Here is a 24,555-nt window from a genome sequence, read left to right on the forward strand (position 1 = left end):
AAATCTGGTCAAACTATGGTCAAACTGTGGTCAAATAATGGTCAAACTACTTATTCAAGAAATATTAGTGTTACTAAAAAATTATTGTTTTTTAATAGTTTCAAACTCAAACAGTGAAATGTGTGACTTCATGCTCAAGCTAAACTCCTGAGTGTTAATAGGATTGACATCTTACTATTGTCAGGAAAACAACGAGTGCAGACTTGGAAACGAAGGAGAATAGAACCCGGAAGTTAAGCGTGCTCAGGCTGGGGGAGTGGGAGGATGGGTGACCGTCCGGAAAGTTAGATGATTTGGATTGATGAGGGGTGATTAGAGATTAAATTGAGCAGTGATGAGGGGTGATTAGAGATTAGAGGTTAAAATAATTCAGAAATTTGAAAATAAAAAAAATTCAAAAAAAATTCAGAAAATTTCCTTTAGTACCGGTTGGTGTTACCAACCGGGACTAAAGGTGGACCGGCCACGTGGAGGGTCTTTAGTCCCGGTTCTGGATTGAACCGGGACTAAAGGGTCAGGGCATTAGTACCGACCCTTTAGTCCAGGTTCAAGAACCGGGACTATAGGCCCTTTTTCTACCAATGGTTGCATAGATCTCGGGGGGCACGGGCGCCAAGAAACGGACGACGACGCTGGGTGAGAGGGTTGAGGACGCGGGCCACGTGAGGAGGGTTTTTCTCCGCCAGGACCAAGTAGCCGGTGGGGGTGGTGGCCACGATGTAGTAATCGCTGACGCTGCGCGGCGGGAACTTGTTGCGGAGGAAGCGGCCGGTGTCGATATTTAGCAGGAGCATCTCTTCTCCTTGGCTCGGGAAGACCTCGTCAAGGACGATCCAGTGGTGCAGGCGGAAGCGGGGATAGGAGGCGGCGCTCCTGGGGTCGTCGGTGGCGGCGCGCCAGCCGGAGCAGACGGCGCGGCAGTCCATGTAGCAGTCGATGTCGTTGGTGGCCAGGAGGGAGTCGGCCACGCGGCCAGGGACGGATTCAAGGGGGGCGAGACCCCCCCCCCCCCCCGACGATCGCATCGCCCCCTTGATAGCGATCAGTTTGCTCGCTAAATTCTCTCGCTATAACTGCGTGTGACTTGCTTTGCCCGAATGCAGATTTTGTGAGGTTATGCACCCGGGCCTCACTATCCTAGCACTCCAATGTTGCTTTGAGATCTGTGCTACACAACTACCTTATTACATGGAATTTTCTCTTTTTTGTTCCTCTCATATAAAACATGTCTTGAACTTCAAACTTTGCAGTACAACATAACTTTGTAACTAGAATGTGAGATAAAACTTTCAGATTTTTTTGTCCGACATAAATATGAAAAATAAGATTTTTTTTAATCAAACAAATCTCATTTTGTATATTTATGTTGGACCAAAAAATCTGTAAGTTTTATCCCACATTCTATATAGAAAGCTTTGTTGTGCTGCAAAGTTGAAGTACAAATACATGTTCTATATGAGAGAAACAAAAAAGAGAAAATCTAGGGCCCGTGTACCTTTTCCAAGCAATTGCATGCAAAAGGCCCAAATTACCAGGAAATGAAAAAAAGGAAAGCAGCCCACAACGGAAACAATACGCTCGTACACACAGTTTAGATCTCCTTTAATCGTCTAATCGCTTCCTTTCCAATCTGCTTCTGCGTTCGAGGCTGCCGCTGGCCGCCAAGGTGCCAAATCGTCTATCGAATCTCTCCGTTCAGAAAGGAATGAGATATACAAGCGCCTCCTGTTAATATACGCTGCATTCTGGCCGCCGGCCGGCCGCACGGAGGAGCTCGACCAAATGATAAAATCGGTTAGTTTATTTTTATCATCATATTCATTCGCATCTTTCAAATCGTAGACGTGTAGTCGTAGAACTACACATATTGACAACTAGCTAGAAAATTTCGATCTTTGATACTGTCTCCTAAATCAAATTTTGAATTAATAGCTATGTAATCTTTGATTATCTAGGGCATGTTTAGATAAGAGCCTTGAAGTGCCCGACTAATTATTTGGCATTGATGAGTTTGATAGCCACTGTTCAGTTGTGATCGAATTACTTGGGTCTCCCCAGCTCCATTACCTCATCCCGTTTACAAAATCAATTTGTTTTAACGAGGCATTGATCGTCCTTCCCTCCACCAAAATTTGGCGTGCCGTTGGTTAGCTGGGTGAACACGGCACATATGAAATCAACCTTAGATCTTCCAATATGTACTATATTATGTATCTATATATATGTATCCTATGATTTTTACACCTCAAGTTCTTGCCCCCCTATCTTTATTTTCTGGCTCCGTCCCTGGACGCGGCGGACGAGGTCGGGCGGGAGGGCGGACCAGCCTGCGGCCATAAGGAGCGGCAAGGTTTCCAGACGAATCGGGCCCTCCTTCTTCCTCTTCGCAGGCGGGGGAATAGGGGCGGCCATGGCTGGAGAGGAGGGAGGCCGCCCGCGGGAGAGGAGGAGGGAGGCGGCGGGTGGAGAAGAGAGTGAGGTGGCGGCGGCCGATTTGGGGAGGAATCACGGAGATTGAGGGTTGTGTGCTACTACTACCGGCCCATGGGCTGACTACCGGGGACAGGAAAAATGTGTGCCCTATTGTATCTGCTGCTGTTTGGGCTGCTGTAGAAGAAAGAGAGAAAGCGAGCGAAATCACTAGTTGAGGAGTACTAAAACCAACATTGTGCTTTATGAAAAGGAACAAGGTAAAGAAAAACCAACATTGTGCTTTAAAGTTAGATATGATGAAAGCTTATGACAGAGTGGAATGGGACTACCTGAAAGCAATTATGATTAAGTTGGGCTTCACAGAAAGGTGGGTCGGTATAGTAATGAATCTTATAAACTCGGTCACCTTCTCTGTTCTGTTCAATGGAAAGAAATTACAGGAATTCATGCCATCAAGGGGTATTCGCCAAGGGGACCCAATCTCTCCATATTTGTTCTTGATAGCACCAGAGGGCCTTTCGTGCCTTTTAAAATCCAAAGATGAGTCATCCAATCTATGTGGCTTGCAAGTGGCTCCTACGGCGCCAAGAGTAAACCACCTTTTATTTGCTGATGATAGTCTGCTGTTCTTCAAGGCTAATAGTGTGGGAGCATCGGAGGTGCACCAGGTTTTGGATATCTATTGTCAGGCCACGGGACAAAGAATAAACTATGATAAATCCTCTATTTATTTCAGTAAAGGAGTACCGGAGAGTGTAAGAGGTGAGATCAAGGGGCTACTTCAAGTGCCCAATGAGACACTAAACGAAAAATATCTAGGCATGTCTTCGGATGTGGGATCATCTAAAAATGGTGCTTTTAAGTATTTGAAGGATCGCCTATGGAGCAGAATTAAGGGATGGATTGAAAGAACAATGTCTTCTGCGGGGAAGGAAGTGCTGGTCAAAGCGGTAGCTCAAGCCATACCCGTCTTTTCTATGTTCTGTTTTAAGCTGCCCCGAGGACTCTGTGAAAACCTAAACATGATGATCAGAAAGTTTTGGTGGGGTAGCAAGAATGGTCAGCGAAAACCACATTGGGTGTCTTGGAAGGAGATGACCCAGCCAAAAGCAATGGGCGGGCTAGGGTTTAAGGACTTTGAACTGTTCAACTTGTCGCTACTTGCAAAACAAGTGTAGAGGATCTTGCAGAGCCCGGAGACACTAAGTGCGCGAATTCTGAAAAGTGTTTACTTCCCAACTACTACAATCCTCAAGGCAAGTTTAGGATCGCATCCGAGCCAGGTGTGGCAAGCAATCCTCGAAGGGCATGATGTACTAAATATGGGTCTCATTCGAAGGATTGGTAACGGGGCAGAAACAAGCATATGGGAAGAAAACCGGATCCCAAGAGATGAAATGATGAGGCCATACGGTTGTTTAATACACAACCCACCATCTCTAGTGTCGGAACTTATAGATGCTACGTCTGCAAGATGGAATGTTCAGCGTCTCCAAGAAGTATTCCTCCACATTGACATTCAGCCAATCCTGAGCATTCCAATTTGCACGAGAAACGTACAAGATAGCTTGGCATGGAATTTTGAGAACAAGGGATTGTTTACTGTCAGATCTGCATACAACATGTTGGTCTCGATCAGGAAGAGAAGGGAAGCATGGCTGGAAGGAAATACAGGGTCGTCGACCACGAACAGAGAAAGCGGGGATTGGAAGAAACTTTGGCACACTCCAGTACCAGGGAAAGTGAGGATGTTCTTATGGCGACTTGCAAAACAATCGCTACCAACAAATGATGTTCGTGCCCACCGCAACATGGCGCAATCGAGTGTGTGTGGGCTGTGTGGAGTGCAGGATTCATGGCGTCACTCGCTGCTGGAATGCACAACGTCTCGATGCATATGGGCGCTGACAGAGGAAGAGATTGGTCAGAAAATAGCAGGCACGACAGAACCTTCAGCCAAACTGTGGCTCTTTACAATGATGAATCTGTTATCTCATGCACTTTTTGTGAAGATGGCTGTAACGCTTTGGGCGATTTGGTCAGCAAGGAGGAAGGCGATTCACGAAGGAATATTTCAAAGACCGCAGGCTACTCACATGTTCGTCCATAGGTTTATCTCTGAACTTGATACGATCAAGTGTCCATCCCCAGCACAACCGAGTACACGAACAAGAATGGTTGGAAGCACGCGACCTAAGGCGTCGCCCCCGGGCTACGCTAAGATACATGTAGATGCAGGCATGGCTCGGTCTAGGTGGACGGCAGCAGCTGTCTACCGGGACGACCAAGGAAATTATATGGATAGCTCTTCCCTACTAATATATGGTATGCAGGATCCAGCCACACTGGAGATCATTGCATGCCGGGAAGCTTTGCCGCTGGCTGAGGATCTGGGAGTGCAAAACTTTGTTATCTTGTCGGATGCAAAACAAGCAATACAGGATCTGAATAATGCCAGTAGAGGTCGCTATGGGGCTATCATCGAGGAGATTCGAGTTAGAGCAGCTAACTTTACTTGCAATTTTATGTATGAAAGTCGTTCAGTCAATATAGAGACATACAAACTTGCTAGATTTTCCCTTTCATTAGATCAGGGGTGCCACCTGTGGCTCGTCCAACCCCATGATTCGATTTGTATCCCATATTCTGTGGTTTATAATCAATAACGCTTTTTCTTTACCGCTCAAAACTAGTTGAGAAATACTCGTTGCGAAGATCACTCCAACTTCCCCAGGTTGCGACAAGTCGCGCTCTGCATGTGCGCCACTTATCGCTATCCGGGAGTTTTCCCTTTTTTCATAGATTCGTTTATTCAAGACGTTTTATCTCTTAGACCGTGCATCCAAATCTTAAAACCGCTTTCACCGTTGGATCCCTTGCATTGAGATCTTTAAAACTAGATCCTATATAGATAGGTTTTGATGAACTTTTTTTTCATGAAAAAAAACGGACGAAAAAACCGAACCGGAAGCACGGGTTTTTTCCTTTTTGAAAGAGACACGCCCATGCCTCTCACGAAATCACAACCGTGCCTCTCGCGGAAGCAAAATCGGCACTCTCATGAAAAAAGAAGAGAAAACATGTTTTTTTTGTTTCCGAGGAGGCACGGCCGTGACTCTCGCGGAAGCACAACCGTGCCTCTCGCGGAAGCAAAACCGTGACTCTCGCGAAAAAAACATGTTTTTCCCGTTTGCGAGAGGCACGGCCGTGCCTCTCGCGAAAACACAGCCATACCTCTCGCGGAAACAAAACCGTGACTCTCGCGAAAAAAATAGAAAACACGTTTTTTTGTCGTTTCCGAGAAGCACGGCCGCGACTCTCGTGAAAGCACAACCGTGCCTCTCGCGAAAGGAAAACCATGACTCTCGCGAAAGCAAAAAAACAGAAAATGCGTTTTTTCCCATTTCTGAGAGGCACGGCCATGACTCTCGCGAAAGCAAAACCGTGCCTCTCGCGAAAGCAAAACTGTGACTCTTGCGAGAAAAAACGCGTTTTTTGCGGAAAAAAATTGAAATTTTTTTGATCAAAAAGCTAGGGAACACCGGTGAAAAATCAAAAAGTGGAAAAAAACTAGAAAAAATCCATTAAAAAGCCGAAAACGCGTGCGAAAAATAAAAAAATAAAATAAAATCTAGAGGGAGCGTCCAGAGCACGACACGTGGCGAATGACTGAAAGCGCGCCAAGTGGCGCTGATCGTTGCGACGCTCTCGTTAATTAGTTGCTCTCGAAAGTGAGGCTAAGCTATTTGCATGTGTGTCTAAACAAAAAAGCTATTTGCATATGGGAAAATAACCTTTGGTTTCTCCGTGTATATACACCTCATAATTTAAAAAATAAAAAATTGTCTGTAAGTTTTTCTACAATAAACTTGACTTTTTTTTGCACTAGAGCCAATGTTGACTTCAGAGTAAAAAAACAAAATTATTTGCTACTATAGGTCATTATTCACACTATTTTTACATTTTTTTCCTTTTTTTGGAAAAAGCCAACGAGATTTTGTTGTGTGAGTAATTTTCTTTGCCAGTACAATGGAAGGCCAAGTGTATTTCAAAATATTTTCAGAAATTGTTGACCCTTTATTTAATTACTAAATTGTTTTTTCATATAGCAGACCAAAAATTCCCCTCCCACTTATTCGTGCTATTTTGGTGTTGCACATTATTTTTTAGAATCACTAAAATTCTGACATCAAATTTTTACTACCTCCGTCCTGGTTTATTGGTCCTCTTTGTATTTTGTGCCAAAATATGACCATATATTTAACTGACAAAATATTTACATGTGTCATAGAAAATTATATTGTTGCATTCGCATTTGAATATAGTTTACAACGATATAATTTTTTGGGACATGCATTAACATTTTGCTAATTAAATCCATGGTCAAAATTTGACACAAAATACTACTAAGAGGATCAATAAACCACGACAGAGGTAGTAGCATCTTGGATTGAACTCTGTTTTGGCCGTAGATCGAGCTGCATATATCTAAAGCACTCTAGGTAGCCTTGTCAGCCTTTTGTGACCATTCGATATAGGGTCAAATCGAGTGAGCTCTTCTGCGTTGCTGTAAAAGCAAAATACAAGGAACAACTGCTAGGCAAAATATGCAACCGCCAACCATGCCACAAATATTTATAAGCTGCAAAGCAAATCTTCAGTTCTTATTGTATTTCGGCAGTAATGCCCAGAAATACAAGAAACAAACTACGAATGATGCAGTTAGTTCAAGGGCCTGGAGCATGGACGCATGGGATCATTAGAAAAATAGATGAAAGATTACTTTCATGCCCTGGTGTAACCCAAGCCGTAACCGCAGTACATGATATTGCAAAACTAACAGAGCTTACAGAGAACAACGAGGCATGCTACTATGATCAATGGTCCCACTGCAGGAGCTAAATTCAGAAGTTGGCTAAATTTGGGCCAACATTTACTACTGCCAGAAATTAAGCACCAGATTGCATTGCTAGGAAGTAGTAATACAAGAGAAGACACACCTAAATAAGATAGCATCAAGCACAATAGATGTAGCATTAGGTTGATACCAAGCACTACTAATTAAGACAGCAAACTATAGTTCCACTACAGGTAATATCTAACCTACGATCAACCTGTTTCTTACCCTTAACAAGGCAAGGCATAACCATAATAACTAAACGGAAGACTAGAAGGAAAAGATGAAGAATTACTTAGCAAATGCATAGCCTTCTTGTCGGATGAAGATCACCATCCCCAGATTGAATGAGGATCTGCTGGTGCTTTATGGAATTGTTGCAAGGCCAGTTGAGAATCCGGGGTGTTGATGGCGTAGCTGGAGAGAAGGTGGATGATGGTGTAAGGACGGTCGGCGACCAGGACAAACTGCCTGTCGACGTCCTGCTTTCTGAAATCTGCAGCTTCCAAGATCCTCTCTCTTTTGTTGTCCTTGATGTAGCACTTGCAGATATGAGCAGACGAACCCAGATGTTCGATGTAATACACGCAATCTGCCTCAGTGCCTGGGAACTTATCAGCATCGACAGAGAAGCACTTGTGGTCACCGATGAAGATGGCAAATCTGCCAGTGGCCTTCACAGGCGAGAGCTTACCTGTCTCGGTGTCAAGTTGGAGAGCAAAGAGAGAAGGAGCTTGCTGTGGATTCAAGAGCTTCAAGACGACACATATATGCCCATCCAAACCCACTAGGGAACACCGGATGCCGTAGGCATCTGCAGGAAGATCGCCGGAGAAAGCCTCGCCAAAAGGAGCAGCCGGCAGAAACTTGTGTAAACAAGTAAACATCTCACGTAATTCGGATAATCCCAAGACATTCATGTGTGCGTAGACACCACCCACGGCCGCCTTCCGGATGAAATGATAAGCTGATTTATACGACCTTTCGGAGAAACTTTTACTGTGAGGATCGGCCGCGTAAGCCTTGCGAGATGAGTCGCAGAACACGGCGAGCCGGAGCGAAGAGCCGTGGGGGGAAATGACATCAGCGATTCCCACATCGGGTGGCACAGGTGCTGCGAAAGGGATCACGACGCCGGTAAGAGGGTTGAGGACGCAAGCGGCGTGAGGAGGGCTTTTGCCCGCCAGAACGAAGTAGCCGGCGAGAGTGGTGGCCACGACATGGTAATCGGCGAGCTGCGGGAGATTCTTGTGGAGGAAGCAGCGCAGCACGCCCCGGTCCCGTCCTGTCAGGTCACTTCCGGTGATGCTTGAACTTGACGTAAACGATTACTTTGATGCTAGAACTTGTGGCATACATTAAACTAGTGCAATAACTTGGCTCGGTTGTGCAAATACGGTCCTAATCGCGTATGGATAGAAAATCAACGCTGACTTGACGTGCCAGCGTGGCATGGGGCCCGCTGTCAGCGACTTGAAGCGTGTGGCCTTTTTTTGGCAACAAAAACCCCTAAAAATTATTTCTCACAAAAAAGACCAGTTCACGTGGTAGATGTTTTTTCTTTTTGCTGTATGACAAGTAGGTGCTGACGTGAAAACTAAAAGAAAAAAGCTTAGGCCTCTACATTCGAACACGCCAACTACTGCTAGGACGCACACCCTCACAGCCACGGCAACATCTGCTCCCGGATGTTCAATAAGTATAACAAGTCGTTAATGTAGTATACAAGGGTATTTGGAAAAAGAAAAGTAGTATAAAGATGATGCATGTGGAGCTTAAATTGGCCGCAGATAGTGCCGCCCATTTTACACGAGCTAGTTCTTTTTGAAATAATTGTAAAACATAAGTAATAAAAATAAACTTCAAAACATTTATGTGTGATAAATATTATGCATACAAACAATGATCAGTACATAAAAGTTTTTAAACAAACATGTGTTATATAAATATTTTAGTAAATGCAGGCACTTAAAATGTTTAATGAATATAAAAAGTATAGAGTTGCAGCTATATTTAAATTATTCAAACTGATGAATATAAACATTTACTAAATATTTATGAATATTCACTTTTGATTTATATTCAAAACAACAATCTATTTTAAATATTAGCACGACTGAATATTCGTATTAACATTTTAAATCTTAAACTACATATTTTTTTAATTATACAAACATTGAATTATAAAAATATGCATATGATTATTGAAATGTTTGTAGCATTAAAATAACATTTATGAATTGTGATGTTAAAAATATTCATTTCTTATTGTACAAATATTTTTATAATTTCACAACTATTATTTTACATATATATGTATATTTTTAAAAATATATGTGAACAGTTTAGAAAAGTAATTTTTTTCTATGTATAATAATATTTATACTTCACGAAAATTTAAACATTATTTTTGTTAATTAGGTTAGAATTTACATACATACAAATATCTAAATAAAACAAAGAGGAGCAAATTGGTCGCACTGACGGTAGCCCATTTCAGCCCCACAAGCGCCTCTATTCGACTACATTAACCTAACTATCCATATTGAAGTGTTTCTCAAAAAAAAACTATCCATTTGAAGTTGTTAATTTTTTTTTTGAGGAACCAGTAGGAGCACTGCCTTTTCTTATAGAAGGAAAACAGAAGCGCAATCTAAGGGGGGCGCACGTTTTTAGGGAACGTGGCAAAAACCAAGAAATGGCCCATATACATGAACCATGTAAGACCTAGCAGATACTCAGCCTATGCCGACAGATGGCAAGGCCCCAACGAAAGCCATATCCCGTTGCTTAATGGCATCGAAAGCTAGTAGAGCAACCTCGCGATGAGTCATCCGTTGTCCTGTGAAAATGCGTCTATTTCTCTCTTTCCAGATAGCCCAAATTGTGTAGATGATCCTCCCGCTCCTCCGTCTCCGAATTTGGGATGGCTCATCTACTAGCATCTTGTCCCACCAGTCAGAAAAAATGCCTGGCTCAGGCAAGAAACCTGAGATGGCGAGACCCTCGTTTGTCCAGGTGTTTACCTGGATCCAAACTGCGACCGCAAAGGGACAGTCCTTGCAAAGATGGGTTGCCGTTTCTGGCTGCTGAAGACATAGCTGACACCTTGGGTCATGTGGCCAGCCGCGAATAGCCAACATATCTGCGGTGAGGATTCTACCATGCAGGACTAGCCACGCAAAGAATTTGCATTTGGGCTCAGCGTAAGCAGACCAGACCTTTGAAGAGTCAAATCTTGGGTGTGAGCCAAAGAACTGCGCCGCATAGGCCGATGCGGAAGAGTAGGCTCCATTAGTGGTCAGGTTCCAGGAGATTGTGTCATCTTGATCTGGCAGCAGAACTGTCTGGTTGATCCATCCCCATAGAGTGACAAATTCCCCCAGTTGTTGCAGGGATTGAATGCTAGCGACTGCTCTGATCCAGTTATCATTTGTCAACTCCTGATGCACGGTCCTATTTTTTCTTGAAGCTATTTTGTAAAGCTCCGGCGCAAGTAGCGTTAGAGGGCCCCTTCCACTCCAGTTGTCATGCCAGAAAAGTGCCTTGCGGCCATCTCCCAAAGTTATGGTTGTGCTTGCGCGAAAAAGGTTCATATCAGCCTAGTCGCATGGCAGGTCAGTGCCCACCCATGGCCTCTCTGGGTCTGTCCATTGTAACCAGGGCCAGCGAAGGCGGAGGGCGCGGCCAAAACGCTCAAGGTCTGTGATTCCCAGGCCGCCCAACCTCCTTGGACGACAGACGGTCTTCCAGTTAACGAGGGAGTGCCCTCCAGAAGTTTGCGTTTGATCCTCTTTCTGCCATAGAAACCCGCGAATGATCTTCTCAACTTTTCGCAGGATCCATTTCGGCAGGCTGAGAGCGGTGATGTGGAAAGTCGCCATAGCTGTTAGAACTGATTGAGCCAGAGCGACCCTGCCGGGCTTATTTAGTAGCTTTCCTTTCCAACCCGGCAGTCTACCCGCAATCTTGTCGATGAAAGGTTGGAGGTCAACCCTCCGGAGCCGACGATAGTGCAATGGAAGTCCGAGGTAGCGTCCTGGGAAGCTGGCAATCTTGGCGGGGAAGACGGTGAGTATGTCCTGTAGGTCAAAGTCCCCGCACCGTATCGGAAAAACCTCGGTCTTTGACAGGTTCGTGATTAGGCCACTAGCCTCCCCAAAGGCTTTCAGTATGGCCGAGATCGCCCGCATAGGTGAATGGTATAGTGGCCTGGACCAACTGTGACCTAACCAAGGGTCACGTGCTCGAGATGCCAAGCCTCCTTTTTTCTTTAATTTTAGTATGTACACATGGAACCCATTGGCAATAGAGTCGAAAAAAAATTGAAATGCCACCTTTCCAGCATCAATAAGGTTTTTTATGAGAAAAAAACTCGAGGGGTTTTTCAAAAAAAAAACTGGCCACACTTACTCTCTTTGCCATCCTGACGGCGGGACCACGCCATGTTGGCGCACCTAGTCAGTGGCTCGGGCGTACACAACCGAGATTTGCACCGTATTTGCATGCCGGAGCCAAGTTATTACACCAGTTCAATGTATACCGCAAGTTCTAGCACCAAAGTGACCGTTCACGCTAAGTTCAAGCACCACCGGTGTAATTGACTCATTTGAAAAAGGCCCAAGTGAAAATTATCGAACGCGCAAGAACACTTTCATCCAAGAATTACCGATAGTTAGAGCAACTCTAACGTGGCGACCCAAACGAAAACGCGCTTTGTCCGTTATTCGTGACAAACGGACGCGTTCGTTTTTTTTAATGGGTCGGTTTGAGCGCCCAACAAAAATGGACACAAATTTGCACGTGAAAAAAAACAAAATAAACCACACGTTGCACAAATAACAAAAATTAAAACTTAATTTAGAATAACTGGACGGTCAACCGCCGGCCAAAGTCCACTTACACTTAATTAAACATTCATAAAAACAAAAACAAAAAAAGGCACCCGCACGCAGCCCTAGACATCGGCCTTGTCCTTACCCTTGCCGCCGTCATCGCCGCCGGTGAGGTCGATGAAGACGGGAGGCGGGCCGACCTAATCGAAGGCGGCTTGATACGCCGCCAGGCATACTTGGGCATACGCCGCTGCACTGGCGTGAGCTGCGCCCGCCACCTGCGCACCTCCTCGTCGTGCGCCCGTTGTGTCCGCGGCACCACTGGCACCGGGATCCGCTGCGGCTCGAGATGGCAGTGGTGTGGCAGCGTGACATCCGGGTACGGCAGCGGCTGCCTGAACTCCCAGTGCCCCCGCGCTTGGTGCATCAGGATGTGTAGACGCTACCGACCTGCTGAGTGGGCCGGCGTCGGCGGTGAAGGAGGAGCACGGGAGGATGAGGCGCCTGGGGTGCCCTTGCCCTTGCCGCTGTCGGAGATGCTACTGAAGAGGCCCATGGCTAGGGTTTGGGTTGTCACCAGCGAGGAAGCGGGAAGGTGGTGGTGGTGGTGGGGGGGATGTGGATGGAAGTGGATGAGGCCCCCTCCCCCCGCACGCGCGGGTTAAAAAAGATGCTTCCACTAGCTGATTAGTAGGCCCGTTGTCGGTGGTGGTCATAAATTAGACGGCGGGCGGTAGTTAGGTGGCCGTCAAGTGGGACCACGAAGGACACCGAGGGGGCGTGCCCCGCGTCTGCGCCGACGCATTTTAGGCGCAATTTTAAACCGAAAATGGTCCACGCGGATGCGAAGCGAACGAGTTTTGGGTTTGGGTCGGCGCGTTGAGCCTTCATTTTTGTCCGCGCCGATCCAAACGAATACAGCTAGACGATTTGGGTCGCCCCTTGGAGCTGCTCTTAGCATTTTTATTTTTTAAGAAAGAAACATGAATATTTTTACCCAAATTAGAATGCGTCTAGGAATATTTTTACGTATGATTTTTTTTCTATATATCAACAACTTTCGTAAAAGAGGGTTGTGTCTAAGATTGGTCTAGATGTGCACATAGTTATGTCACAGTTAAGATAACATTAAAAACTGTTTGTGGCCCATATTATTCGGTCTCCATATATGTCTCCCTGTAAGCGAGACAGAGGGCAAGCCTCGTGTCGGTGAAGCTCCGAATGGGCAGGCCCAGCTGCGTGGCAGGCTACAGCCTCCTTTTTCTGCCTTTTTTAGTTTTTAGTTTTATTTGTTTACTTCCATTTATACTTTAAAATATTAAAAATATTTATTGCCAAAAAACTATATAAAAACTTTGAAAAATGTTGAAAAAGAATTTTGAAAAATATTAAATGTATATAGAGAAAATATGTATCATGTATACAAAAAATGTATAGAAAATTGATCATGTATTCGAAAATTGTTAATCAAGTATTTGAAGAACATTCGAACAAGTATTTAAAAAATGTTGACAATGTATTAGGAAAACTGTTAAACTTGTATTTGGAATTTTTAATCAAGAATTAAAAAATGTTAAATATGTACAAAAAATGTTGACCATGTATTAAAGAATGTAAATCTTGAATTTAAAATATGTTACAGGTGTATTAGAAAAACGTTTTGGACGTGTACAAAAAATGTAGAAATGAAACCGAGAAGAAAAAAACAATGAAAGCGAAAAGATAAAGAAAAAAGGTACAAAAAAGAAATAAAAAATAAAACCGAATAAATAAATGCAAAACGTATGGAAAACAGATAAAGAATGAAAAAAAACATGAAACCCAAGAAAACTGAAGAAAAACAAGAAAAAAGAATGGAAAAAAAGAGAAGCACCGAAAGAAAACAGGTGAAAACAAAGAAGAAGAAAAATGAAAGAATGAAAAAACTAGTGAAACCCGAGAAGAAAGGAAGATAAATATTAAAAAAATCAAAGAAACTAATGAGAAAACTAAAAAAAAAAAATCTAGAAAACCAGCGAACACGTGCGCGCTTCTCTTCTTCTCCCCGGAACCATTCCCCCCATTTCCACCCGGAATCCCTAGCCGCCGCCGCCATCCGATTTTATCCCACCTGCTTCTGCTCGGTGCTGCTCCTCGCTAGATCTATCTGGTAACTAAATCCTCTTCTGCTTCTTTATGGTGGAGATTGTCTACCTTTCAAGTTTCTGTCGCCGCTCGCTTGCTAAAAAGTTGCGTCTTTTGTACGGGGGCAATGGGGATTTGCAGCCAGCTGAGGCAATGGCGGCCGCACCAACCGGCGTTGAGGTTCCGACGCCCTTGAGCGCCCCTGTTCTTCCGTCCATGGCGGCCGCGCCGACCCGCGTTGAGGTTCCGACGCGCTTGGCCGCCCCTGTTCCTCCGTCCATGGCGGCCGCCGGCTGGTCCTCGCTCCCGACCGACCTCGTGCGCCGCATCGCCGACTGCCTCCTCGACACCAACGACGTCGACTGCTATGTGGACCTCCGCGCCGTCTGCCACAACTGGCGGTCCGCCACCGAAGACCCTAGGACCGACGCGTCCGACCCCCGCTTCTACCCGCGCTTCTGGATAGTCCTCGACGACGACGGGGCCTTCCAGAGCGACGGCTGCCGGGTCTTGGTGAACACCGCCACCGGCCGCTTCCTCCGCAAGCAGCTCCGGCTGCCCCGCCACTACTACGTGGTCACCACCACTGTCAACGGCTTCTTCGTCCTGGCCGACAGGAGCCCACGTCACGCCGCTCGCGTCCTCAACCCTCTCACAGGCGCCGTGGTCGTTTTCAAGGCGCCCGTGCCCCGGGACGCGTCCGTTGCCGTTTTCTTCTCCTGTGGCGGCACTGCGCACAATCTCACCGTGCTCTGCGACTCAACTCGTAAGTATTACACGGCTGTTCCGAACAGGGAAAGTTTCGTCGCCGGGGACATCGACGATGTTTTTTACCATTATATGAGGAAGGTGGTGGTCGGCAGCGTCTACTCCAATGGTGCTGGTTGGGTATCCGTGGCGCAGTCTAATGTCATCATGGAGTATTTGCTCGATTTGTCAGAGAAGCTTCAGATTGATTTCGTCAAGTTTTTCTCTGTCGACCCTCTTGGAGATCACAGCGACGTCCGTTGTTTCCTACTGCATTTTGGTGGGGAAGTCTTTTTCATCACAATGGCATTAGAACGCATTGCGCTTCTCGGCATGGAGCCAACGGAGAAACAGGCGCTCACGCCTGTGAAGACCGTGGGCAGGTACGCCATCTTCATCGGCCATCAAAGGTGCCTGGTTGTTGATGCCGCTAAGTTCCCATCCGTCGAGGCAGACTGTGTCTACTACACCCAAGACGTTGGTAAATTTGCTTTCATCTGGAAGCACAACACCAGAGATGGGAAAGACGAGAGGGTGTATGATGACATCAATTTCGTCAAGGAGGACAAGCAGTTTGTCTTCTCCGGCCCCCGTCCTTTCACCATCATCCAGCTTCTCTCGAGCTACACCATCAACCTCAGTAATTCTGAATTTGTCTGACAGGAAATCTCGGAAGGCGCCGACAACTCTACTTTATCTAGTTTAACTCGCTCCCTTCCACTACAGGTCTTTTGTGTTGCCCTGACTTGTTCCAGGCAGGAAACAAGTTGACTCTAGGAGTGTAGTTTAGATCACCTGTGCTGGAATGAACTACTGTAAGCTACTTAATTAGCACATGGTATCGACCTAATGCTACATCCATTGTTATTGGTGCTATCTATTGTCTCTGTGTGCTCTTGCCTCTTCCCTTGCATTACTACTTAGCAATGCAATCTGGTTTGTTTGCTGCTGAAATCTTCGCTCAATTTTAGCCCGTTTTCTGAGTTCTCACTCTGCTGCTCTCTGTTGGCCTTATTAATTTTTCAGTGTCTTGTTCCAGTGAAGAAAAATGTTTTAGAATTGCGCTCACCGGTCTTCTGTGGAACCAGGGCCGGGCCCATAGTGGTGCAGAGTGTGCAGCCCGCACAGGGCCTATCAATTTTAGGGGACCCAAAAAATTTTATAAGCCTATGTGTATATTCCTGTGCGCTGGGCCGTGCATGGCACTGGGCCGCTGGTCCTCTAGGCGCTGAGTCGCGTCGCAGCCTCACAGGCCGCTCGATGCGTTAACTACTATCGGACGATACCCTATAATTTTCCCTAAAAGAATAGATTAGCCCCCAGCGTGATTAACGCGTTATTGGAGGCTGCCGGCCGCCGGCCGCCACCGCTGCTTCTTGCCTCACTAGTCCTGATTAGATTTAGTCCGATTAAACTAGGCGACACCGGCTCTGCGTTTGGAAATTCTTCATACTGCACACCAAATCTTCGATGGTCAAGCCAACTAGTCAAGGTTTAGCACTAGTGAGTGTTGTTTATTAATCTCTCAACCCTCATCTTATATACAACGAATTGTTCATCCAATTTTTTATTATCTTTGATTGTGTGATCTACTATGCTATTGATTCATATATATGGCAACCGTGTGGGTGCTTCTGACCGGAAACCGTGTAGGTGCATCGAGATGGTAGCAGATATCGATTGCATTCAGAGGCAGGTGAAATGCTGCATCTAGACTAGATCAAAATCGACATGTTTCTCTCACCAAAACAGGTAGCCTGTTGCCACTGGCCTGTCCTCTTGATTAACTTTGGCTCCTACAATCCTACAGTCCTACTCCTAATTTCTAAATCCTAATTAACTTTTGATAAGGATCGTTACATTGTTAGAGATTGGTTCTTGCCTCCTTGGTTGAAGATCATAGTATAGCAGTTCAATTGGACAGGGCACGAGACTAGATGCGTTAGACATTATATTATATATGTTATAATTGCTCGTTAGTTCAATTTTTTTAGTGAAATAGGGCCCCATTTTATAGTTTCGCACAGGGCCCCGGATTTTGCCGGCACGGCCCTGGTGGAACATAACATGATGCCATGTCCATATGTAAAGTTTCATCTACTTCTGTGTATGCTTCACCCCCTTATACTAGCTACTTGCTTTTGTGACAAAATGACTTTTAAGAATTTAAGATGTTGCTTCGCAACTCACTGTTGCTACTAACAGCTTAAGATTTAACAAGTGCTTTGGATATGAGAAAAAAAACTTACACAATATTGAGTTGCTGTTTCGAAGACGGGGTTTGTAGATTCAGATGTTTTACTTTTGTGTATACCGCATTCCTGTTCTGAAGTTATCAGGTATTTTGACTTCACTTGTTCCGGGCAATAAACAGGTTGACTCTCGAAGTCTAGTTTATATCACAGGTTGTGAAACTACTCTAAGCTTTCTTAATTTAGTACTCCCGTCGGCCCAAAATAAGTGTCTCAACTTTGTACTAACTTTATCTAATGCTACATCTATCATGTTTGATGCTATCTTCCGTCCATGTTCTGTGTTTGCACTTGTTCTTCCCTCTTGCATGATTTCTTAGCAACACAATCTGGTGCATTTTATTTCCTGTTGAGATTTTGATTCAATTTTTGCCATTTCTGAATTTTCCTCCTTCAATTGAACAATAAACCGTGTGCCTTGATGTTCTCCCTGTGCTTTAGTATTTCTGAAATGTCTTGTTCTAGGGAAGAAACATGTTTAAGATTTGCGGCCAGGGAGGGCTTAGAACACAGTATGAATGTAATGTTTCATCTACTTTCTGTGTATACTGTCACCTCCGTGCACAACTCGCTTCTGTAACTTGTTCCATGTTTGGATTTCTGGGTGTCACTGTAGAATGCTCGATCACAACACAATGTGACGCAAACGCAATGGCTGGCTGTTAACTACTTAAAAGAAGTGCTTTGCAACTGATCGAGCTACTGCAAAGACATTTAGATTTTAGACGTGCTTTGGAAAAATCTGACACAATATTTAGTCGATGTTTCTAAGTTAGGGCTTGCTGATCCAGTTGTTCCACATAGTTCTGCCGGGCAGGCGATTTACTTTCATGCATATTGTTCTGCCGGGTCATGTTCTGAAGTTATCAGGTGTGGATCAGAATGAACATGAACTGATCAGCAAACTGCAGACTGGAGTAAAAAGAACGTCAGGAATTCAAGCAGCCAGAGAACATTAGTTGGAACCTAGACCAGTGGGTGGTGAGCCATTAGAAAACTGGCACAGGCACGGCAGCTCATTGAAGACCTGTATGTTCTTCAGTTCTTCATCTCAAGAAATGGTATGCATCAAGTCATTGAAGAAGGAGATTGTACGGAGCAAACTGAGTGGAGAGCGGCACTGATTCCCCGTCTATCAAGGCGACCGATTCCTAGTCATATCAGCCGGTTGGGGGTAGATCGTTTACCAATCCCCCCCCCCCCCCCCCCCCCCCGCCCCCCCCCCCCTCTCAAAAAAATTATAACGCCAACACGTGTGGCGCTTATCAACACGCCCACACACACTCGATGCCGTTCAATCCATTTGCACGAATTTTAAAGCAAAGTCACGTAAGCACCCAGTGTCGTGTGGACGTTATCATTTAGTGCCACACGTATGGGAGCTCCTCGCCCGAGCGGCACACAGGACGCTTGCCCTAGCGTATGGGCGAAACTGCTTTTCGTCCACACGACGCTCACACGGTGATAGACGGCAACCACTGGTGTGCATATGTGGCAACTAGTTAATCACACACGGCAACTATATTTGACCATACATGACAACTATGGTTTGACCACATGTGGCAACTAGTTAATCACACACGACAACTATGCTTTGATCACACGTGGCAACTACCGTTAATTAGACGTGACAACTATAGTTAATCTGAGCGAAACCAAGAAAAAAAACCGAAACAGAGAAGTTGCCATCCCGGGGTAACTAAAGTTGCCATCAAAAAATGTCAAGGCGGAATTGCTTCGTGCTACGCGTGCAGGGTGGGGATGAGTAGTTGTTATTGGTTCGGCATGTGGTACCAAGTAGCTGCGTCCAGACGTGTGGGCGGTTCTAATGTTCACCCACACAGGATCGTGTGGGACTACCTGCTCGGCATGCCACACAGGGGTTATCGGCTTTCTTTTTTTCCTTTTTCGAGGACCAAGTATTACTATTTCTCTCTTCTCTCACATAATTTGAGGGGTAAAAAGTACTAGAAGAGAGAAGGTTGACATATGGGCTACACCATAAGGCTCATAAAGGTATTAAGCATTAGAGGAATCTATTAAGATACTAAACTTCCTAGATTTGTAGCCGGCGGGGACTTGTGAGGTTCACTATGAGTTCCGCGTGTAAGGGTGTGTGTTGTTGGCTGAGAATAATTACCAACTGACACAATACACAATTTTTTTCACCAACTGTTGCTATTAGTTCTCACATTTAATTAAAAAAAATCGTCACACAATGGAAAATGTTCATCCATGAGATATAACCTTTACACATTAGTGAATTAATTTGACTCAATAAAAAGACTTATGTACATGGTTTCTATATTTTTTTAGTCTATATATAAATGTGTATATATTCTGGAAAGGGGCCCACCTAACTCTTGATAATTGTTCCATAATATTGTAAATGATGAACTTACTTTTATTTCAGTCATTTCACAATAAAGTTATCATTAGAATAAATCCTATTTGGTGGTGACAAGTTGGGTGAATTTTTTGTATAATAAATATCACCTGCTAAAAATATATTTATTACATAAAACTACAATAATAAAAAAAATAAAGATAAAATATGATAGCAAGAAAAACAATAAGAAAGCTGAAGATTATAACAAGCAATAGACTACAAACAAAACCAAATTGCACTGATGCTTGCATTTTATTTTTGAGTTTATTTTAGACTTTTCGGCGATGTACGTTCAGTATGAGGAGACGTTCTCGTCGACTAGGAAGGCGTATGTGCTGACTTCTTCAATTTCAAGATGGTGTGTTGGTTCAGTCTCTCGAATGTGCTCATAAGGATACGGTGTGCGTGCGTGCGTTCATATGAGTGAGTGTATGTGCGCATGTATGAGCGTCTATGTCTGCACTATGTTAAAAGAAACAAATTGCACCACAATATTCACAACACCATTGGTAGGCATGCCCTTTGAGGTGGTGGAGTGTGTGCACCACTTCAGTACAATTTCTGGTAAATGTACGAAATAGCTAATAGGAAAATCATATGTTAGTTGTATTGGTCTTCAACTAGAAGGATTAGGTGTGCGCCCTCTGTTGTGCAGTTGGTATTGTTTGGATTTCATAATTGTTTTTGCTTCGGCGTGTGCAGAGTCGATGAAGTGTGTTTCCTTATCAGGTGATAATGACAAGTCAAAATCGTGAGGCAAATTTAAATTTTTTGAATGAGAGAGCTCCTTGAAAAATTGTTGACCAAGTCAAAATTAGAAACTCAATCCAAAATCATGTTGGAACTTTTTTTGTCAGGCGATGAGAGTGTGCGCGAGACTAATATATTTTTACAAGCTGGTTCTTGCCGATTTGAGAAATCATTGATCAGTCGAAATCATAAATAAATTAAAAATTAAACACCTCACTTGAACGAGAGAGCTCCTTAAAAATTGTATACCAAGTCAAAATTAGGACCCCAATCCAAAACCAATGTCCTCAATTGAATTAGAGGCCTTCACCCCTAGGGAGCTTAATAATATAGTAGATAGACTAGCAGCTTTAGCGGCGAGCCTTGCCCAAAAGAAGAAGAAAAATCGTAACAATAAATAAATTACTATAAGCTAGCAAGTGTTTATTTAGCAAGTCTTAGGAATGTAGGATTGAATAATATGGACATGTAAAATGTAGCTCGAGTTCTCATGCTTCTAGATTAACATTTTTTTAAAAGGTAATTGTTTGGGCAACAAATATGCTCCCGTGTTCTATCTACATGCAAAAGTTTGTTAGTAAATAAACAGATGTCATTCATTGTGCTATTAAGAAACAAACAAATTTGATGCTCTGAAGAAGTTCAGAAAATAAGCATTTCAGAGTATCAATTTGCTTTTTTTTTTCGCCCATAGCACCACGAGTATCATGTCTTTATGAAAATTTGCATATCGTTAGAACCTAGAAGACACAAACATGAATGTCGTGAATAAAAAATATATATTATTATTTGTTTTTCATTTTGAAATTGTGTTGACTTATATTGGTTTCTCGAGCTTCATAAAAAGTTATCGCTTGGGGATGGTACCAAACATATTACTTTAATTACTTCCAATGCAATATATTCAGAAACTTCGACATAATTGTGTACTACTCCCCCTGTCCCATAATATAAAAGCATTTTTGACACTACACTTCAGCTTTTAGTTTTCAGATATTCAAACATCCGACTTAGAATGAGGGAGCAGTTTAGCGATTCTGCTTTTGCCGTCGTTGTTCCGGCCTTCATTTTTTTTTTTGGTTATTGTGGCTGTAAAACTTTTGCCGACTCTACTAGAGTTGCTTTTATACCCAACCTACGATTTTCATCAAAAGTCATCGCTTTGGCATTGTACCCAACCTACGATTTTAATTTCTTTCGCTACAATATATTCAGAAAATTGAACAAAAAGTGTGTACTAGTTCTTTCCCAGACAAATCCACACATTTCAAAATATCCAGCCCATTACAATCCAATTCAGAGGAGAGCTCAGCCCATTAGAAATGCTTTTCTTGTCCCTGGACCATTTCCCCTCTTTCCCCCGGAATCCCTAGCTGCTGCTGCCGCCGTCGCCGCCGCCGCCATTCGATCTACCAACTCTGCTTCTTCTTGGTGCTGTTCCTCTGTAGATCTATCCGGTAACTAAATCCTCTTCTCTTTCCTTACCGCGGCGATTGTCTACTTTTCAAGTTTCCATTGCGCCGGTCGCTCGCTTGCTAAAAAGTTGCGTCTTTTTGTACGGCGGCATTGTGGGTTTGCAGCTAGCTGAGGCCTGAGGCGATGGCGGCCGCGCCCGGCGATGAGGTTCCGACGCCTTTCGCGGCCCCTGTTCCTCCGGCCACGGCTGTTGCTGGCTGGTCCTCGCTACCGACCGACCTCGTGCGCCGCATCGCCGACTGCCTCCTCGACACCAACGACGTGGACTGCTATGTGGACCTCCGCGCCGTCTGCCACAACTGGCGCTCCGCCACCGACGACCCGAGGAGCGACGCCTCCGACCCCCGCTTCCACCCGCGCTTCTGGATAGTCCTCGACGACGACGGGGCCTTCCAGAGCGACGGCAGCCGGGTCTTGGTGAACACCGCCACCGGCCGCTTCCTCCGCAAGCAGCTCCCGCTGCCCCGCCACTACTACGTGGTCACCACCACTGTCAGCGGCTTCTTCGTCCTGGCCGACAGGAGCCCGCCTCACGCTGCTCGCGTCCTCAACCCTCTCACAGGCGCCGTGGTCCGTTTCAAGGCGCCCCTGCCCCGGGACGCGTCAGTCGCCGTTTTCCTCTTCTGTGGCGGCACCTCGCACAATCTCACCGTGCTCTGTGACTCAACTCGCAAGTATTACACAGCAGTTCCTGAGAGCAAACGTTTTGCCCCCGTGACCAGCAACGATGTTATGTACAATTACATGAGGAAGGCGGTGGTCGGCGGCGTGTACGCCAATGGCGGCGGCTGGGCATCGGTGGCGCAGTCTAATGTCATCATGGAGAAATTGTTCAATTTGTCAGAGCAGCTTAAGGTCCATTTCGTCAAGTTTTTCTCTGTCGACCCTCTTGGTCATCGCGGCGATGTCAGGTGTTTCCTACTGGATTTTGGTGGAGAAGTCTTTTTCATCACAAAGGCATGGGGACGCGTTATGGTTCTCGGCATCGAACCAACGGAGAAACAGACGCTCGCGCCTGTGGAGACCGTGGGCAGGTATGCCATCTTCGTCGGCCATCAAAGGTGCCTGGTTGTTGATGCCGCCAAGTTCCCATCTGTTGAGGCAGACTGCGTCTACTACACTCTAGACGTTCGTAAATTTGCTTTCATCTGGAAGCACAGCATCAGTGATGGGAAAGATGAGAGGGTGTTTGACGCCATCGATTTCGTCAAGGAGAACAAGCGGTTTGTCCCTGTCGGTGCCCGTCCTTTCACCATCATCCAGCTTCTCTCGAGCTACACCATCAACCTCAGTGATTCTGAACTGGCCTCAAAACAAAGCTCGTAAGGTGCCAACAAATCTTGCTCTGTCTTTTGGGATAGTGATTCCAATGACCGGCAATGCTATGTCTTTTGTTTTGCCTTGACTTGTTCCGGGCAAAATCAGGTTGACTCTAGGAGTCTAGCTTAGAAGGAACTACTGTAAGCTGCTTAATTAGGAGGACATGTTATCAGCCTTTTGCTACATCTATTATGATTGATGCTATCTATTGTACTTCTTAGCCATGCAATCTTGTTATTTATTTTTTGCTGCTGAAAATTTGGCTCAATTTTAGCCCATTTCTGAATTCTTGTTCCCGCGAAGAAACCTGTTTTAGAACTGCCCACTTGTGATCTGTGGTACTGCAGGTAGGGCTTAGAACACTGTAATCTTTCATGATTAGTGTATGCTTCATGCCTTCATCCCTTTATACTATTTGCTTTTGTGACACAATGGATGCTGAGAATTTAAGATGTGCTTGGCAACTCACCATTGCTACTAAGAGCTTAAGATTTAAGACGTGCTTTGGATTTGTGAAAAGATATCAGACACAATATTTAGTTGCTGTTTCTAAGACGGGGTTTGTAGATTCAGATGTCCTGTTCTTAATTTATCAGGTGTTGATGAGAATACAACAGCAGGCACAGAACATTAGTTTGATACTTTGGAACCTTGACTAATGGGTTAAATTCTTCATCTCCACAACTGATATGCATCAGGTCTCTGAAAAAAATGATTGTTTAGCTTCTGTAATTTAGCTTGTTGGAATGGATCTGCATGGGCCTGAAGGTCCTGGAGGGTGGGGTCTGGGCGCACCTGGCGGGCCCAGGTTTGTGTGCTTCTGGGTCTAGATGAATTTAATCCCCAGGTAACTAATGGATCTTTTGAACTCCTGGATTTGCTAGTGAATTCCAAGCAGTGAAGCATATTCTAGTCATTTTAGTTTCCTACTACCTCAGAAGCTCTCTTCTGAGGCTGAAACTCTGAAATATGTTTCATCTTCAGCTTCTACCTCCTCTGCTGTTGCCTTCTCCAAGATCATTGTGGCCCGGAACTTATCATCACCAAACTTAGCACTACATATGTTCTTCTACAGCTTTCTCAATTGTGAACAATGAAACTTTCTGCTTCCCTACTTTATTCTCATTCCCACTCTTGTTAACATCATGGGAAACTTGCTATGTGTAGGTAACTTAGATTCTTAAGTCTCCATGGTAAGAACGAAATCTTTGTCAGTTACCATTCACAAAACCTTTGTAGAAACAAAACCTTTGTAGTTACCATTCACAAAACCTTTGTAGTTACCATTCACAAAACTGACAGTGCAATTCACTATGTATTTCGGTTCTTTAA

The 24,555-nt window shown here is 44.6% G+C and overlaps 3 protein-coding genes and 1 pseudogene across 3 annotated transcripts; 2 read left to right on the top strand and 2 right to left on the bottom strand.

Annotated features, from left to right (window-relative positions):
- Positions 1-547: 547 nt before the first annotated feature.
- Positions 548-2,412, bottom strand: LOC147981455 (uncharacterized; annotated as a pseudogene).
- A 5,247-nt stretch (positions 2,413-7,659) lies between these two features.
- Positions 7,660-11,523, bottom strand: LOC147981456 (uncharacterized). The gene is made up of 3 exons (XM_087515975.1): positions 10,991-11,523; positions 8,245-8,644; positions 7,660-8,169 (listed from the first exon to the last, which is right to left on the bottom strand). The coding sequence occupies exons 1-3, from the start codon at positions 11,521-11,523 to the stop codon at positions 7,660-7,662; spliced, it is 1,443 nt and encodes a 480-aa protein (XP_087372101.1).
- Positions 11,524-14,350: 2,827 nt separating this feature from the next.
- LOC125547173 (uncharacterized) lies at positions 14,351-15,822 on the top strand. Its single transcript, XM_048711160.2, has one exon. The coding sequence runs from the start codon at positions 14,443-14,445 to the stop codon at positions 15,694-15,696; it is 1,254 nt and encodes a 417-aa protein (XP_048567117.2). The 5' UTR covers positions 14,351-14,442; the 3' UTR covers positions 15,697-15,822.
- Positions 15,823-21,737: 5,915 nt separating this feature from the next.
- On the top strand, positions 21,738-23,581 carry LOC125549148 (uncharacterized). The gene is made up of 2 exons (XM_048712626.2): positions 21,738-21,884; positions 22,008-23,581. The coding sequence occupies exon 2, from the start codon at positions 22,027-22,029 to the stop codon at positions 23,227-23,229; it is 1,203 nt and encodes a 400-aa protein (XP_048568583.2). The 5' UTR covers positions 21,738-21,884; positions 22,008-22,026; the 3' UTR covers positions 23,230-23,581.
- Positions 23,582-24,555: the final 974 nt, after the last annotated feature.

Source organism: Triticum urartu, chromosome 3A (genome assembly GCF_056163025.1).
Source record: "Triticum urartu cultivar PI428250 chromosome 3A, HENAU_Tu73, whole genome shotgun sequence".
Lineage (NCBI taxonomy): Eukaryota > Viridiplantae > Streptophyta > Magnoliopsida > Poales > Poaceae > Triticum > Triticum urartu.

Coding starts and splice junctions, on each gene's coding strand:
- LOC125549148 (XM_048712626.2), top strand. CDS start 22,027: ATGGCGGCCGCGCCCGGCGATGAGGTTCCGACGCCTTTCGCGGCCCCT.
- LOC125547173 (XM_048711160.2), top strand. CDS start 14,443: ATGGCGGCCGCACCAACCGGCGTTGAGGTTCCGACGCCCTTGAGCGCC.
- LOC147981456 (XM_087515975.1), bottom strand. CDS start 11,523: ATGCGGGCGATCTCGGCCATACTGAAAGCCTTTGGGGAGGCTAGTGGC. Junction 8,645..10,990: donor CTCCGCCTTCGCTGGCCCTG/GTTACAATGGAC, acceptor GTTTACGTCAAG/TTCAAGCATCACCGGAAGTG. Junction 8,170..8,244: donor GTGTCTACGCACACATGAAT/GTCTTGGGATTA, acceptor CCTTTTGGCGAG/GCTTTCTCCGGCGATCTTCC.